General features: G+C 45.9%; 2 protein-coding genes across 2 annotated transcripts; one reads left to right on the top strand and one right to left on the bottom strand.

The window, feature by feature from the left end:
• Positions 1 to 2,200: 2,200 nt before the first annotated feature.
• On the bottom strand, positions 2,201 to 11,613 carry morn5 (MORN repeat containing 5). Its single transcript, XM_070851091.1, has 5 exons — positions 11,567 to 11,613; positions 11,319 to 11,466; positions 9,091 to 9,202; positions 8,693 to 8,824; positions 2,201 to 2,361 (listed from the first exon to the last, which is right to left on the bottom strand). Exons 1-5 carry the CDS (start codon positions 11,611 to 11,613, stop codon positions 2,282 to 2,284), a joined length of 519 nt encoding a protein of 172 aa, XP_070707192.1. The 3' UTR covers positions 2,201 to 2,281.
• Positions 11,614 to 11,888: 275 nt separating this feature from the next.
• ndufa8 (NADH:ubiquinone oxidoreductase subunit A8) lies at positions 11,889 to 16,742 on the top strand. The gene is made up of 4 exons (XM_070850590.1): positions 11,889 to 12,084; positions 13,122 to 13,285; positions 15,198 to 15,363; positions 16,285 to 16,742. Exons 1-4 carry the CDS (start codon positions 12,034 to 12,036, stop codon positions 16,420 to 16,422), a joined length of 519 nt encoding a protein of 172 aa, XP_070706691.1. The 5' UTR covers positions 11,889 to 12,033; the 3' UTR covers positions 16,423 to 16,742.
• The last annotated feature ends 628 nt before the right edge of the window (positions 16,743 to 17,370 follow it).

The raw sequence follows: 17,370 nt of genomic DNA, 5'->3' as shown, positions 1-17,370 counted from the left end.
AAGGACCCGTCCTGCTTCACATGTACAGCAACCTCCTCTCTCCTCGTCCTCCCTCTGGCCCCAAGGCGGAGGGAGTCTTACAGGCACGAGACGGAGGCGTCCTGTCAGAGTACTGAAGCTAAACAAAGAGGGGACATTTAAGGTGGACTGTGGCACACACACAGTAGACCACGCTAGAGGTAAGACTCCTTCCTCTTTTCTCTCGACGCGACCATGAAGGAAACCGACATGTAAATGAAACACGTGACTGTTGAGTTATTTTCTTTCGCAGTGACACAGTGACTTTATGACATCTCCAAAAAACAGAAACCTCCCTGTTACGTTTTCGCTCAATTTCCCCCTGAAATAAGGTGCAGAATTCGGTTGTTGACGGATGAGAATATTGTGTGCCTTATCTTTTCCATTACTGAAGCAGGCTGTATGTGTTTGCAGCTCATTGAAATTCCAGCCTGTGAAAACAAAGATTTGGGTTGCGTTTTTTAATGTCATTGTGTAGAACAAATTACGAGGATGTGAACTCTTCCTAAATCATTGGTAGGAATTTACAAAACGTGTCCACAGACGGCTGAAGGGAAACCCATGAAGCACTTGTGTGTGTGATTAAATTATGGCTGTAACCGTAGACGCAGAACAGCGAACAGATTTCAGTCCGGTTCCTTTTCCTTAAACGGACGCAGAAACAGAGGGAAGTCTGACATGAGCGTACTAGTCAAACCACAAAATCTGAGTGTTCAAGTTCCATATTTTCATATTTCCAAACAAGTGTGTTGTCACTAATTTATAATTTGTTAGGTTGCTTGTGTGTGTGTGTGTGTGTGTGTGTGTGTGTTTCACATCAGGAGGGAAATGGAGTGTCGGTGTTTTGGTACAATATGAAACAGACTGGGGTTGTACACGTGTGTGTGTGTGTGTGTGTGTGTGTGTGTTGGCAGGGGTAGAGTGTGTGCATCTGTATTTTAGTGCCATGGCCATTGTGTGAAGAACAGGATCCAACAAGACCTCAATGTCCTTGTATTTATTGAGACAGTTAATCCCTGTAAAGCACTTTTCCCCTCTGAAATTGTTCTGTTTTGTTAAAAAACATGAAATGAAACAAAAAAGTTTATTTGATAGACTGTGCATCATAAATGTTTTGTGTACTAAAATGCAATAAAATAGAATGTGATATTTTGGTGGTTTTGGATCATTTTTGAGGATAAATTAATAAAGCAGTGGTTCACTTATTTCCCCAAACAACACGTGTAGTTCAGAGCAGAGTAGAGCGAAGTGACGAGGGCACAAACGTACAAATACAGAAAATAAATATGAAGGAACTGAACCTTCTACGTGTGATGATGCATCACGCTTCACCGTCTCATCGCTTCTCGTGCTTGTGGTTTGGTGCAGCTCTGGTTCATGGGTGCGTGAATACACTCTGATTTGTGTGTGTGTGTGTGTGTGTGTGTGTGTGTGTGTGTGTGTGTGCGCATTTTTTGTGAATGTGTATTTCCCATAAATTAGGAAAGGTGCATCATGGGAGGAAAGATTGAAGGACTGTTTCCTTTAAAAGGCTTTTTGTCCTATTCAGTCAATTTATTGAGCTCGTTTATGGTGATTATATGTTAACGAGTCGTTAACGAGTAGCCTGGTCTATCATGAGCAATGATCCCCACACAAAGCAGAGCCTTACCTGCACATCACAAACAGATCTAACTCGGAACATTTGGTCTTGGAGAGCAATAATAATATCCTGAGCATTATTAAATAAGACTTTGTGAGGCCTAAATATATAGTTTTCATGTCATGTTGACTATTAACGCAATATTGTAGTCAGTATTTTAGGAGTATTCTCACGGTCTCTGTCTGCAGGAATGAATGAGCACGAGTGATGAAATCCACACAGACACATTTTTATGTTTGCAAAATCAGTTTTTGTTTCAGGTCTGACAGGTCAGAGAAAAACAAACTTCTTTTTTTAAAGAGGTGTTTTTGACCCTGTGCACAGTGATCTTCAGTAAATGCTTCTGACTGGTAGATATAAATACTAAATATAGTTTCACTAAAACCAACATGCAGAATGCTTAAAATAATCTGTTTGTGTGATCAAACTGAATGGAAACACAGATTTCCTTGAGGACACACACACACTGAAATGCAGCGGTGGTTCCTCAACAAGGAGCATTTCAATAAATCATAAACAGACACAATATGAACCCAGAGGTTTGCCTTTAATCCCCGGAGTGTCTCTGCAGCTTACCTACTGATAAAATGGTACAAAGAGGAGTTGTGTTGGTGGATCACTTCATGCTGGAACAGACTCTTCAGCATCCTCATCCTCAGCCCTCCGACAGCTCCGCACTGTCCACTCATGCTCCGAGTCATCTGATGGGCACATTTCATAGAAATTATTCAGGATTTTTTGTTAACAATGCTGGAAACAAAGCCTGGAGGAAAAGTAAATTGTTTCTCTGCACGTTTGACCTCCAATTAACGGAGGAGAAGCGGGATTAAAGCGCCCAAATGGAGGCTCCGATAATGATCCGCAGGTCAGTGAGAGAGGGGCTGCAGCCCTGAGTGCCATTCAGGGCTGGTAAATGTGTCAAATCAAGATAAGCCCGACAATTAGGAGAAAAGAACTTCTCAGAGCCACTTCAGACACCAAGAAGTAACAAGCCCCCAAAATGGACGCCAGTCTTTTCTGAAGCCGCGCGCCTGCCAGAGGAGCCGATAATAAACCAGTTAGTCATTGTCACCGCTGAAATGAGGAGCTAATTGCGGGGGGAAGTCAGCTTTTCTCTGGAGCGCCCGCAGCTGCACGCACTTGAGCTCCGCGCGGGCCTCTCCCGCAGGTTCCACCGCGCGCGGGGCTCCATTGTGCGCACGAGCAGGTCTGCGGCTGATTGTGCGTAATTGGCGCCAACAGTAACAGCCACTTCACCCCCCCCCCCCCCCCCCCCCCCCCCCCCTTCCTCCTCCTACCTGTTCTGATCGGAGGTCAATTGAACGCATCGGACACGCGGACAGCTGCCGCCCCCCCATGAAAAAGCTCATTATGAGCCCTTTACGTCACTACGTCATCACGCAGACTGACCTCAATCAGCCACAAAGATGATTCCTGTGACCACATGTGGTTCATGTTTGATGTTCTCTGATTTAATTTATTTATTCTCATATTTATTCTTTTTTCTTTGTAAGTCCACATGTTTAAGTTTAACCTGCTCATCACGGCCTCTGTGTGAGGACCTCCACCTCCACCTCCATCTTCATCTTCAGGAAGGGTGGCGCGCACACACACACACACACACACTTTTCTGAAACAGGTTTCTGGTCAACAACATGTCACCTGCAGAGATGGTGTTGGGGTGTGTGTGTGTGTGTGTGTGTGTGTGTAAGCGATAATGGCACCTTGTTAAAGCCTGTTTATCTTAATCCTTAAAATACACTCAGAGGGAAAAGTGTTTCCTTCCACTCTAATGGCTGTGAAGTAACACACACACACACACACACACACACACACACACACACACACACACACACACACACACACACACACACACACACACACACACACACACACACACACACACACACACACACACACACACACACACACACACACACAGGCTTAATTAGAAGAATCAGAAACCTGCTCTAGTGAGCTGTATTAGAGGCCGGTGGAGACGGTGGGACACAGACAGACGGAGGAGTTCACCTACAGATCTGAGAGCTGTGACTCTGTGACGTCAGCAGGACTCAGACCCTGACGCCGCCCCCCCACAGCGGGACGAAGCGCTGAGCTCGGCGGACGTCTTCTGGGTCCGATCTGCTGATAAAAGCCCAGTTTGTGGTTTCTGAGCGGAGGAATCAAACTCACCTACACGTGGAAGCTCAAATAAACACCGAGATGTTCTCCTCTGAGTCATCTGTCTCCAACTGGCTGCAAACAGCCCTTTGGTTTTGTGTGACTTGATGACATCACAGAGGAACAGCGGCGGCTTTCCGGTTTCTGGCTTTGAGGGGGAGATAGTGATCTTTAAAAGTGATCAGTCCATCTGTCACGGCTCACAGGATTAACACGGGAATCCTGCTTTAGGGTGTCTGATGTTTTTGGTCTCACAGACGTATGAAAAATGAGAGTTTGAGGAAAAGGCAGCGTGAGGCCCCGGGCTGATCGTATCTGTCTGTGAAACACCTCGGCTGGACGGGTGACGCAGGGAGGGGCCGCGGTCTGGTCACCAGAGGTGTTTTCCTTGGCGGTGGAATGTTTTCAGTGTGGAGCTCTTTCTGTGCCGAGTTTCAAAGGGAAGCGCTTATTCCAGAAACAGGAAAGTGCTACAAACAATATGGCAACGCACGGCCCCCGCTGGAGCTGCTGCCGCGTCCTGCACCACCGCTGCCTGCCGCCAAGACACCGCACACACAACCGACCGTGTGTGTGTGTGTGTGTGTGTTTATAATAGCAGAGCGAGCTCAATCAGCCAGCGGAGGTTTGATTGTGCAGATGTGGGCTGTGCTGCATTCTGTTTTAATTACAGCTTTAAGGAGAAATGCAAATGTTTTACGTCGTACCTTCAAACTTTAGTAACAATCAGCGAACACAGATTAAGTCCAATTATGTGTCTCTGGAAGTTTGGAGGACGGTGAACGTTGGGTTGATTGTGTGATTTGTGTTTCAGACGTAGCAGAGATCACTTCATGGTGTCAGCTTTGTTTAGGCCGGGCCGGTGGCTGTGACACAGTGAGGTGGGGGCACGTGGAAGCTGCTGTAACCATCTGACCTCTCAATAAAAATCTGAATTACAGCTGACTGAACTCTATTAGATGCCTACCAAGTGGTGTTTAGTGCTTTAAAACATGTGGAAGTGAAATGTTTATTATTCATGTGCATCATGCAAGATCCACGTTTTCCCTCCATCACTAGCAAAACTAACTAATGTGTTAAACTGTTCAACCATCACAGTTTTCCATCGTAACTCAGGTGAAAACACTCCTGATGTCGGCCAGCTGTGAGCTTCTCCCATACAGTACTTTAAATACTCCAGAGCACCAACATCAGCTGCACAGGTCGTCTTTAAAGAGAGAAGACGACGGTGGATCAGTCGTCTGCTGACGTGTTGTCTTAACCTCCCTGTTCACACACACACACACACACACACACACACACACACACACATCCTGCAGGGGAGAAACTGTGTGTGTGTGTGTAAAACACGTCATTATGAAGGTCAGGAAGAGACAAAGGCTGTGATCCCTGAACGTTCGTCTGTCACCGCCTGCAATCACTCGTCACTGACACACACACACACACACACACACACACACACACTGTACATATGAAATAAAGTCTGCTTCTGTGTGAGTGAAAGTCATTTCTGTCCTTAGATGTAATTTAGGAAACAAATTTAACAGAAATTTGTTTTTCAAGACAAATTTCTCCTAAACAGAAGACAAGAAGCAGCGCCCAGCGTCAGCCCAGCGGGTTCACGTGTCAGCGACGGCGGCACTTGTCATCATCTATCGGTCAGAAAAGCAGCTCCTTCTTTCTCGTGGTGTCATTTTATTGGACACCCAGTGACGACTCCTCTGATCCACTGAAATGCCTCCTGGCCTTTGCCCAAAACCACAGAGTAAAGTGAAATCTGTGAAATCTGTGACGTGTGTTTTCAGGAGAGGCTGAGTGGACCATTTAGAAGCGACACCCCAGCTCTCACCACCCTCCATGTCCTCCACCGTGCTGCATTACTACTCAGTGCACCGGCGTTCCTGACGTTTCCCTCCATGCATGCAAGAGTATCAGCAGCTCCTTGATGACAAGAAATCGCTGCAACTCCAAAAATAATCCACAAGCTCTTGGGGAATATTAGCAACAGATCCCATTGTTTTGCTACTTGGCTCCAGGCCAAGAGAGGACTGTTTTTCCAAGTTAGCAACAGTCACTAAGGAGGGCAGGACTTTGCAATAGGTCAGCTTTGGCCAGTCAGTAAAGTTTAGCCTGATATTTCCTAGCAACCACGTTCAGTTCAAGAGGGTAACACTCCAATCATCTGCACTTTAAACCACTTCCATCTGAGAAACTCTCCTCGATGTGAGCCTTTGTCTTGGCTCAGCTCTTCCCCGTCCTACGGCCACCAGCTGTGGCCGCGACATGGGGAGCTCCTTCCTCTTTCCTTGCTGCGGCGAACGTCCCCTCTGGGAGGGCGGGTCTTCCATGTGTCCCATCTTCCTCGCAGTCCTCATCCTGGACGGAAGCCACGGGGCAATAAATTCTGTCTTCACACCCACTCTGACAAATGTGCCTTCACCTCCCAGGGCTGGAAAATAAATCCATACAGGATACAGGAGCATTCCTCTCAAGGATTGTATACAAGACGAGAAGGGCAGCACACACAGGCGTAAATAGTCTGTGTGATATATAGCAAAGCCGCACACACATACATTAACGCTGCCATGAAAAGGCACTCATCAGTTAAATAGTTTCTGTTTGACTCCATATTTACTTAAATCAAAAGAGTCAGAGTCAAAAAAGTCTCCTCCTCTGTCTGTCTCTGTCTCCACTGATCAGCACCAGAGCTTTAATGATGATGAACAACCAGCATCAAGGAAACAATCCCAGAACATATTTCTGTCTTCTCTCACGCTGATGATCTGTTCCTCCACTTCCTTCTGTCTCTGCACGTATGTGCTGAGGGAGTGTGTGAGTCACACCTTCACTTCTGCCAGGAGTCACGTCACAACGGAGGTCTGCGTTTGTGAGGTAGAAAAGTGAACTGACGTACAAACTAACACTGACACTAACACTGAGGAGCCGTCAGACGAGGATGAATCTATGACTCTGATTTCTTTACAGATTTCTGTAATGAAAAGCAAAGTTACAAGAGTCCCATACGTCTGTCCAACATCCCCATGGTGCTGTGTTCAGGCACTGTGTTACTGTCCAGCAAAGGTGGGGACGTCAAACACCTTTGATGAAACTAAAACTAGACTCCAGTGAGCTGACAGTTGTGCATTTAGGAGCTGCCTCTGTAACCCGCTGCCTGATTCACAACGTTGTCTCGTGATGTAAAATCATAGGAGACATGACGAGCAGAGGATGTCAGAATCTGGGAATTCCCGTCTGGACACCTGACAGACTGCATTCACTTCAAATCAGGAGGTCCAGAGCTGGGCACTGGTTCAGTGGAAAAATGTGTCTTGAATTTTCCACTTTTGACAAATAACAAGAGAAGAAAAAACTTTTGAAACGACTGCCACAGCCTGTAGAGGCGTGCTTATCAGATGACATGTAGCAATAATCTTCCATCAGAAAATCCAGGGATAATCCATTTAACATCACTCCGTAGGTTCATTGTTATCAAATCCTTCCCATATGGCCACACCGCATGCTTTCAGAGCAAAGACACAGGCCCCCGAAGCAAACTCAGTACCAGAGCTTCAGTGAGTGTCGTCAGTAGGCCTCTTCTACGGGCTGCTGCTGAAAAGGAGCCGTGGTTTCACAGGAGCTGTGATCAGCGAGTCAAACAGCAGCTGCCACCTTTCCACTGAGGAGCTGGAGCCGTCTGTCCAGGTATCTGAGCTTCTCTGTCAGTCCGTCTGACGATCTCCCCTCTGTCTCAGAGCTGTGTGTCTGTTCGTCTGTCTACAGCACGTCTGCCACTTTAACACCCTCTCAGTCGTCACCAGAGACACAAATTAGTTTTTAAACCGTTTGAATTCTGCCATGAATCACACACACAATGTTGAAGTATCAGTTTGTGAAAAAACGTGTCGTGGCGTCCAGCTAGCCGGCGGCACTGACGCTGCTCTGTGTGTGTGTTTGGTGTCAGGATGTGGTCCCAGCAGCAGGTCGAGGGTCTTAGAGGACCAGGATGAAACACAGCAGGTCAGAGAACGGTTCGTTAGGGAGCGTAGTGGTTTCACATCCAGCTAAATGGTACTTTACCTCAAACTGACACTGTCTCTACTTTCAAACTAATAAACATGATGTGTGTGATTCATGGAACAGTTCAAACTGGATTAAAAATTATTTTCTCTGCCAACAATACCTGTTTTTTGTGTGAAATAAAGGCTCATGGGGGCTCCTGGAAGTGGGGGGACTTGGCCTCTCTGTGTGGGGAGTGGAAGAGGAACACAAAATCTTACGACTGGTTGATGTTCGCTGCGTCATTGGAGCGCTGAAAGACCGACGCCTGTGGCACAGTGACGAGTGTGAACACAGATTAAGAGCTCAGTCAAACCAACCAGGAGCTCGACTACAGGTGCACCTCTGGAGGTTAAAACAGAAGCAACATGATTACAGGAGTTTTGAGCCTTTGTGCTTTCTTAAGTCACTACACACACATTCATCACTGACGAGGTGCTCCATGGACAGAAAACTTTGTATGCTTAATTCAGACTTTCTAATTTTGCCTGGACATCACTCAGCACTCAGATGGAGCCAATTTAACATCAAATTAGTGGACTAAATGTGCTCGAAGCAGAGGGAAACAGGAACTTGATGATAATGATAGAGATGTTGTGTCAGCTATCCCTGCTCCTTATCTGGCAAAGAACGCCTTCTCTTGTTCACCTCCCAGTAAGTACACAGTTCACAGAGGGAGTCCAGGTTCGAAAGTGTCTATTATTTAGTAGCTAAGGATTGTTATCATGAATCACAGAACGGGGTTACGCCATCTTTGGTGTCACGGAGGAAATAAGGGGGTGATTTCTGTGTCACCTGCATTCCTGAGGAATCTGCCGGTGTAGGAAGTGACGACTCTGGCACGGGGGTCATAGAAACCGTCTCCACAATCGTAGCATCCATCAGGAATGACACGTGGCGGGTGCAGGTCAGTGAGCTGAGATTCTCCTGTAAAACACAGCAGTTGTTCTGTGTTGAACGGCAGCCTTCCTGTGCTGTACAGCCACTAACACAAGTCACTGCTATCAGCTGGAGGAGCGGCTCAGCGGTTAGAGGATAATGTCCACTGACAGGCTCAGAGTGTTATTCTAAGTGTGTGACAGCATCATGGAAAGGATCCCTACAGAGAGAGACCTGGAAGATCCTTTTGGTTTAACCACAAACAGCACACACACCAGACTACATTCACTAAAACAGAGCAAACTAATGCCAACCTGCAGGTCTGAGTCCGTTGCACATCTCGCTGTAGAAGCGCCTGTCGTAACCGTCGCAGTAGTCCCAGTCCTTCTCCTGGTACTGAAGACCATCAGCAAACGTAAATGACCCCTTGTGAGGAAGCACAACGACAAAATTACAAAACAAAACATTTTACAGTTTTAAGGATAACTCTGGTATTGTTTAACCGAGGGGCTCTTTTTAAAATATTTTCAGGCCAAATTGACATGAAGGTACAAAAGCTTGTCCAGTAGATCGTCTGTCTCCACAGGCAGCCGAGAAATGAGCTTCAGATCAAAGCATGTCCACTAAAAGTGCTTGTTTCTGTCAGTAACTGGTGTTTTTAAAGGTTAGATCACATCCAACAGTGTAACACACAATAACACAAACTAACTGATGGAGGCAGCAGCAGACCAGCAGCTCCTGTGTCCTGGGAGCTAAAATCCCTGTTTTAATGAATGTAGTCTGGTGTGTGTGCAGAGAGTGAGAGTTAAATAAAAAACATCTATCTCAAAGTATTTTTGTTGCAGCCATTGCAGCCCATTTGGTGTCTGCTGGCTGAGGTGATCTACTGGACCAGTTCCAACACTTTTACTACCTACCAGTCACTCACACACCAGGATGTGGACACAGAGGACCCCAGAGTTACCATCCATCCTGCTACAACAGAGTTTCATTTGTGCTCCTAGAAGCAGTGAAATAACTGAAAACTCAACAGCAGGAATAATGTCACTCATTGTTCACTATTCTCCTCTGAGTTTGTCTTTGGCATGAAGCAGTGAAGACTGCTGAAGGAAAGGTCTGGGGGTTATCCTACGGACCCCAGACATGGTTTCTGGGAAGACAAGTCACTGTTGTGGTTTTCAAATGTCACTTGTGAGTGCTTTAAGGACCACAAAAGAATTTTAATTATCTTCCATTGTCTCTGGGTAAAGGCAGAAATCCAAGAGATGGATATCTGAAAACCTCAGCAGATAAAACCAAATATATATATATACACACACACACACACACACACACACACACACACATATATATATATAATATGTCCTTTGGTATTTTGGGTACGACTGTTATTGGGAATGAAAAATAAACAAACATTGGTCACTAAATGTGGAAGATTTGGACACATCTCTCTTCAGTACCAACGATATTATTTGCAATCATGAGGAAGGCATTCATTCTGATTTTATGAAATTCAAGAGAAGAGAAGACTCGCTTTGAAAGGCTGAACGTACAATTATGAGTGACAGATTTCAACTGATGTGATAATACATGCTAGACTTCTGTCTGGTGTCTCTGGAGAGGCTTTAACAGCAGATAGAGAAGCACAGGTTCAACTAAGAACACCAACGATGCTTCAGGCTGTGATTACTGTCATTAATTCCACCTGTGCTCTTCCTGCTGTGGCCTGTCAGCAAAAACACTCCGTTAACCTGCACCAGATATAATTAGAGCTTCCTGTTCATTTCACGTTTGTCTTTATTAAACACAAGAGCTTTCATAAACCTGATATATTGGTAGAATTTTATAATCTCTTCTGCACTGAGGACGTCATCCTTACAGATCTTTAACTGCTTAGTTTTTGTGTAACAAAAAGCAATTTCCCCCTGGGGATTATTAAAGTAATTCTGATTCTGATTCTGATTAATTTGGCTGATAAAATAGGGGGGGAAAGAAGACATAGATACTGGGCAGTGTTGTCTGAAGGGAAAGACACAAGTTCCAGATATCATTTCCAGAGTTTGAATTTCTGAGTTTATTGGTCGGTGTGGACGTAGGTTTTCCTGGGCTGGCATGGATGCAGGTGCAGGCTAGTCTGAGCCAAAGTTAGTCACGGTTTAGGGCTGCTAGCATTTCAAATGACCCACAACTGGAATGATGATAATAACTGGAGTGATTGCTGTTGTGGCAAAAGCCCGTGAAAGATTGAATCAGAGCAGGAAGAAAGGAGAGAAACCTAATAACTTGGACAATAATGGTGAGTGATTGCTAAAAGGGACCAGATGTAATATCAACTATAACCAATGAGAAACACACACAGCCATGCATGTGGATGCATATATTCTGACATGCATGCAGGGACACACACACACACACACACACACACACACACACACACACACACACACACACACACACACACACACACACACACACACACACACACACACACACACACACACACACACACACACACACACACACACACACACTCTCTCCTCACCTGTTTAGCTCTGCCGTTGTCCCAGGTGGCCTCATATTTACTTCCATTAGGAAAGTGCAGCACTCCCCTGCCGTGGAACATCCCATCTTTCATCTGTCCCTCATACCTGGTGTCTGTGGGAAAGGTGTACTCTCCTTTTCCATCCATCCTGAGGGGGAGAACAGGTGAGCTTCAGCTCTTCACAGGTGAGCGAGCTAACCTGAATCAACACATTGTACAACAGTTCTGTTCTGCAGGTATTCATTTACCTGCCGTTTTTGGTATCTCCTCTGTAGCTGCTTCCGGTGAGCTCCATTGACACACGGACGTCCTTCCTTCTGCACTCCAACAAGTAAACATAAGAAGCACGACGTTACCATAGCAACATGACAACAGGAAGCCAGCGAGAGGCTACGACTGAAAGTGTTCAGCGAGAGGAAGAAATGGTCTTTTATCACATGTTTGTCGTTTTTACACCGCTGAAATGAAACTTGACAAAAACAAACAAGTTTTATTTAATCTAACTTCACAGTTCCTCTAGTGCGCATGCGCCAGCGGTGGTCGCGCTCCGAGTTGCGTCATCAGGACGCGCCCCCAGCTGCAGCTACAGCAAACCGAGCTGACCTTCTTCCTCCGCGGCCTCGTCGCTCGTCCCGGAGCCAGACGAGGACCTTGAATGTTTTTCATCGGCGGTGTTTGATTCCCTGCGTTTGTGTTACTGTAGAGAGACACAGCCATGCCCACAACGGTGGACGTCCCCCCACTGCAGGAGCTGAAGGTGGATGAGGTGAGCAGCGGTTAGCTTGAGTGAAAATAGTAAGACATAGCATGCTAACTAGCTAGCTAACCTTAGCTGCTGTATGGTTCAAGCTGTGCTTTAGTGGCTAATAACTTTTGCTACTGGCGATACCTGCCTCCACAGTGGTGACAGGTGGTTAGGTGACCTAATTATCCGCCGGCACACATTCATGAATGCTCTCTGAGCGGGTGAATGTTCAGGTGTCTTTGTGACATCCTCCTCGGTAAAGGTATAAAGCGTCAGAGGACCCTCAGTATGCAGGAGCACTAACCTCTCTGTTCACCCCAGTGGTGGCAGCAGCCGAACACTGGCCCTCTGGCCGGTCCTGTCAGAGGCACATTGAACTTGTCCTTGGAGTCAGGTGTGTCAGGTGTTCGCCTGCAGAGGCTCCACTGTGTCCAACACTAACAGTGCAGTGATTTGATCAGTAACTTACCTCCTCATACTGTCGATCCTTTTGTTGTTGAAGGATAACTGGTTGTAGTTAGGACCTGACTGATTGTTTTTATTATCATCAAGGTAGTTAGACTTTATGAAATACATTTTATTGCACTCACACCCTCTCAGTATTGATTATTGTGTGAGAGACAAGAAGATCCTTCAGGTACAGAACGAGTTATTGAACATTTCCATCACTTTTCCAGGCTCCTGACAGCACTCCTGTACATGAAGATGATTTAAAGAGATGATGGACAGAAGAATAATTCACCCAAACCTCAAATCACAAAATCTATTTTTCATTGTTGAATAAACAAGCTTAGTCAACAACACACAACATTTAGACTACATGTGAGGTTTGAAGGCACATGTTGCACTAAAGGAGCGAGCTCAGCTTTGGCTGCACACATTCTGTTTCTCTTTCTGCACCGTATCAATATTGTCTCTCCGATCAAACACATTAATTTGGCTTTTCTAATGGGGTCACCACACTACCAAAGATGATCTTGTACCTCGGGAGAATCTAATGATGTCCTAGTGTGTGTAATATCTGATGGTTTTTCATGTGTCTCCCTGTTTCCGTCCAGATCAACGTCTCATCTTCTGTGCTGAAGGCTGCTGCCCACCATTTTGGCTCCCAGTGTGACAAACCCAGCAAAGAGTTCATGCTGTGCCGCTGGGAGGAGAAGGACCCCAGGAAGTGTCTGGAAGAAGGGAGGAAAGTCAACGAGTGTGCACTCAACTTCTTCAGGTAACTCTCATCCAGGGTTTTTACTCTCTTTGGTGCCAAATACTCCTGGACTACAAAGACACGACGACTGAAAAAGTCATCTGAGAGGGTTTATTTCCCAGAGAATCTCTACAAGAAGAGTTAAGTAATCAGACATGTAGTTTACAGTGACTGGAAGCTCAGTGATCAGGTAGAATATACACACTTGTGGAGATAAAGTCCAAACTGAACGGCGTGTTTGTGGTCCGTGAATGATTGAAGTTGTGGCTGAACTCTAGAGCCAGCTGGGGGGAGCAGTCTGAGTGAAACCCGGGTCAGAAGAGGTTCGTGGTCAGAGCTTTTTACATTTCTCCCTCTGTGATGGACATGTGGGCAGAAAATGTGCTCTGAGGTTGCAGATAGTGCTGTTGGACAGCTGTCCAACAATTGTTAAGTTAACACAGAAAGACGACGTCGGAGCTGGGATGTCTGGTTCCCTGCTCTGTAACTTGTCCTGATAATAAGCTCTTCATTCCAACAGTGTTTGGCCAAAGTGGGATTAAGATGCAGAATGATTTGCAAAGTAACGCCAGTCACGCACGGCTAAGACAGAAAAAGGTGGCGATTCTTAAGGTCCAGTGCAGCATGTGGATGGACACGAGTTTAATAATAAGTAGTTGGTTCTGGTCCAGACTGAGGACAGATGTCTATAAGTCCACCATGAATCCCCACGCTCTGTTCCTGCTGAGTCCACTGAACCTGGTGGGGAGGATCTGTAGCTGGACGAGATGTCTCCTGATTCTCTGACGAGACATTTAAGAAACTCAACGGTAGGGCTAGAACCAAGCTTAAGGAGGTGTGAGGGAGTGAAGGACGCCTCTCTGCACTTTTATGGTGAGTTTATGCTTCATGTGAAGATGAAACTGGATTTTTAAGAAAGCAGAAATACCCAGAACAGATCTTTGGTCAAACTATCAGTGACTCTAAAAGCATCTGGCAACAATCCAGGAAAGTTAGTTATTTTCCACGGTGAACTCTGTCAGAGTAGTAATGTTACAGCTGTCTGTGTTTGGGATCACTTCACTGTCATTTCACAAAAATAACTGATAATAAGAGCTGATTTAGTTTTTATTTTTTTGGCCAACGAGCAAGAGGTCTCCTCTTCTCCACATTCTCTTTAAACTCTTGTTAAATGGATAAAGATAAATCAACTAGTGGTGACTAAAGTATGAGAGAGAGAACTTCTTTGTCTGTGTCTTCTGTCTTCTTAAAATGACCAGCGGACAAAAGGGCTGTTAATTTAAAAACATGGACTCGTTGAGGACAGAGTGTATTGTGTCTCTAAAACTGCCCTTGGGGGCTATTTGAGGAAGTGGTCTGGGGTTTTTCACTCTTAAGTGCTGCGTCTGTGTTTACTGACAGTTTTAGACTGAGCTTTGCTTATACCCCGATGCCCACGCACTCACTATGGGGCTTCTGTGTGTGTGAGAGAGCTCTAATTCTAAAGCCGAAACAAACAACTGACACTGTGACCCCAAAGATAAACTGAGAGTTACTGTGAAAGAGCAATATGTGTAATTATTGTAATGAGGAAAGATTTGAGAAAAGCTTTAATTACAGACCTGGTTTGGTTCTGAGCTGCTTCTGGCAGCTGCCATGAACACGACCAGTTCAGCCAGTCCTTATTATGGAACCCTCAGGAGTCTTGACTGGTGGAAACTAACATTAAACACAGTTTGGTAGAAGTTCTTGACGTGGTCGGAGTGTGAATCATGAATCTGAGCAGTAAAATAACTGGAACTGTGATTTATGTTGTGTATATTAGTTTAATTCCTTCTCTTGAACCGCTCCAGTGTTTAGTTTTATTTTTTTAAGGGTAACATTTCTGGACTATTTTAATCTTTCTCTTGCATCGTTGATTCTAATTCAGATCTTTGTGGTCTGTCGCCTGCAGGCAAATCAAGGGGAGCTGTGCCGAGTCCTTCACGGAGTACTGGACCTGTCTGGATTACTCGAACTTGGCGGAGCTGCGGCGCTGCCGTAAGCAGCAGCAGTCCTTCGACGGCTGCGTCCTTGATAAGCTGGGCTGGGAGAGACCTGAGCTGGGAGACCTGTCTAAGGTGAGACTGACTGGGCATTCACAACGTGAGCGGCACGGCTGATGGCCGCTATTCTTGCTGATTGTGGGCTGCGCAAGAGGCTCTGATTGCATCTGCAACGTGCTCTCATTCAGATCCAGTCCTGAGCAGCCAAATCATGTATTTTATGTTGCGTTGGTTTTTCTTATCATAAAATTTTTAAGGGGCTAGAATGAGTCGCTGGCCAGCACTAATTAGGCACCAGCAATCAAAACAAGACCAAAACCCGATTTTGATAACAGCGTTTTGGGCTTTTACTCCTGCGGCCTTTGAAAAGACACTCGCACAAAGCTGGAAGTCTGTGAATGGCTGTAATCAACTTTCTGGCCATTTTGCTCTTGCATGGCAGAGATGATGCTCATGGAGTCAAATCATACGAGCAGAGAAACAACAGAACAGATCTAATGTCAGATTACTGTGGAAGGTGTCCAGGTTCTCTGTACACACACACACACACACACACACACACACACACACACACACACACACACACAGGCTGAGCTCCTCTGGTGGTTCAGCTACAGAACAAATGAAAAGACTTTGTTACCTGTGAACTACATGTGGACGGCAGTCTTAAAGAATATTTCCAGTCTTGGAAAATGACTAAAGTATGTGAGGAACCGAAGGAGAGAGAGCAAAGGAAAGACGGATCTGACCAGAGGAGAGGATGAGGAGGGTTGATTAAAGCCAAGCAGAGGTGGAGGAGAGTGGACGAGGTTTCAGCAGCTCAGGGTAGAGGAGGAACTTCAACTTCAATTTTCAGTCAGATGTTGGCTTAAAACACAAACAGATCTGGTACCTGTTGTGTTTCAGGTTGTTTTAATCACACTCTGAAGAAGAGCCGAGCTCTTGACACACTGCATCACTAAAACCACGTGTGTCCACCTTCCTTTTCTTCTGTAGGTGACCAAAGTGTCGACCTCGCGGCCCCTCCCTGAGAACCCGTACCACTCTAGACCGCGTCCAGAGCCCAACCCCGTCATTGAGGGTAAACTGGAGCCGTCCAAACATGGCAGCAGGTTATTCTTCTGGAGCTGGTGAGGCAGCTCCAGGACGTCGGCCGCCTCTCGGAGCCGTGTGCTCTGTCCCAAAGCAGCCTCACGTCCTCTGAGCTGTGACGCACCGGTGGCACCTTTCAGTCTGTCGCTCGGTCTGCCGGCTGGTTTTGGACAGAGCTCATGTGTCTTCGGTATCTGTACCTCCAGCGTCGTCAGACAGTTTGAAGGAAGGAAGGATGATTGCGTGAACAAAGTCCATGAATCCTTTCAGCTTTCCTGACCACCTCTGTAAATGTAATGAGTGAACAAACGACACACATGCTTGTTATTGTTGTCAAAAAATAATAAAAGAATAAATTATCAGTCTGGATTTTTTTGTCTTTATTACAGTTTACTACATTTTATTCTTTTTATTGGACTTTTCAGGTTAATGGAAACAAAAAGGAGTTCACATCAGTTTACATCCCTTAAAGTCCAAACTGTAGTCTTAAAGAAAAGAAAGAAAAGGTCTCGATCCACTCGTCCTTTGATGGTGTGTTTGTCTGTGTGACCACTTTATTGATCACGACCAGCAGTGCTTTATAAAGGTTGGCAACATGTTGGATCAGAGGCCCCAGAAATCATCCTGTTGCGTCCCCATCAATTAAAGCCAGAGTTAATCTGCATGTCCTGTCGTTGGAGAGCCCAGCCCGTCTCAGTTCCTTCTGTATCTGCAGTTTGCAGACACCGCTGTGTTTGCACATCTGTGTTTTGTCAGCGTGCGTATTGGCAGACTGATGGAGGGTGAGGTTGGAGGTCAAGGCTGAGGGTCAGTACCTGCAGCCGCAGAGAGCTGCTTCTGCTTCCTCCTTTTCTCCCTGCTCACTTCCTGCCTCTGACCTGGACTGGGGGAAGACTGCAGAAGTCGCTTCAGAGATGCACAGTGAAGTCTGTTTTTGCCGCTGGCACACGTGGTCGTGCACACGCTCGCTAGAAGCCAATACAAAGACGT

This window comes from Pempheris klunzingeri, chromosome 19 (genome assembly GCF_042242105.1).
Source record: "Pempheris klunzingeri isolate RE-2024b chromosome 19, fPemKlu1.hap1, whole genome shotgun sequence".
Taxonomy (NCBI): Eukaryota; Metazoa; Chordata; class Actinopteri; order Acropomatiformes; family Pempheridae; genus Pempheris; species Pempheris klunzingeri.
This window is presented reverse-complemented; position numbering and strand designations above follow the sequence as displayed.

Excerpts from the sequence above, each read along its gene's own strand:
- ndufa8 (XM_070850590.1), top strand. The coding sequence starts at position 12,034 with ATGCCCACAACGGTGGACGTCCCCCCACTGCAGGAGCTGAAGGTGGAT. Across the intron at positions 12,085-13,121 it reads AGGAGCTGAAGGTGGATGAG|ATCAACGTCTCATCTTCTGT; the intron begins GTGAGCAGCGGT and ends GTTTCCGTCCAG. Across the intron at positions 15,364-16,284 it reads AGCTGGGAGACCTGTCTAAG|GTGACCAAAGTGTCGACCTC; the intron begins GTGAGACTGACT and ends TTTCTTCTGTAG.
- morn5 (XM_070851091.1), bottom strand. The coding sequence starts at position 11,613 with ATGGAGCTCACCGGAAGCAGCTACAGAGGAGATACCAAAAACGGCAG. Across the intron at positions 9,203-11,318 it reads ACAACGGCAGAGCTAAACAG|GGGTCATTTACGTTTGCTGA; the intron begins GTGAGGAGAGAG and ends CTTCCTCACAAG. Across the intron at positions 2,362-8,692 it reads CAGATTCCTCAGGAATGCAG|ATGACTCGGAGCATGAGTGG; the intron begins GTGACACAGAAA and ends TGTGCCCATCAG.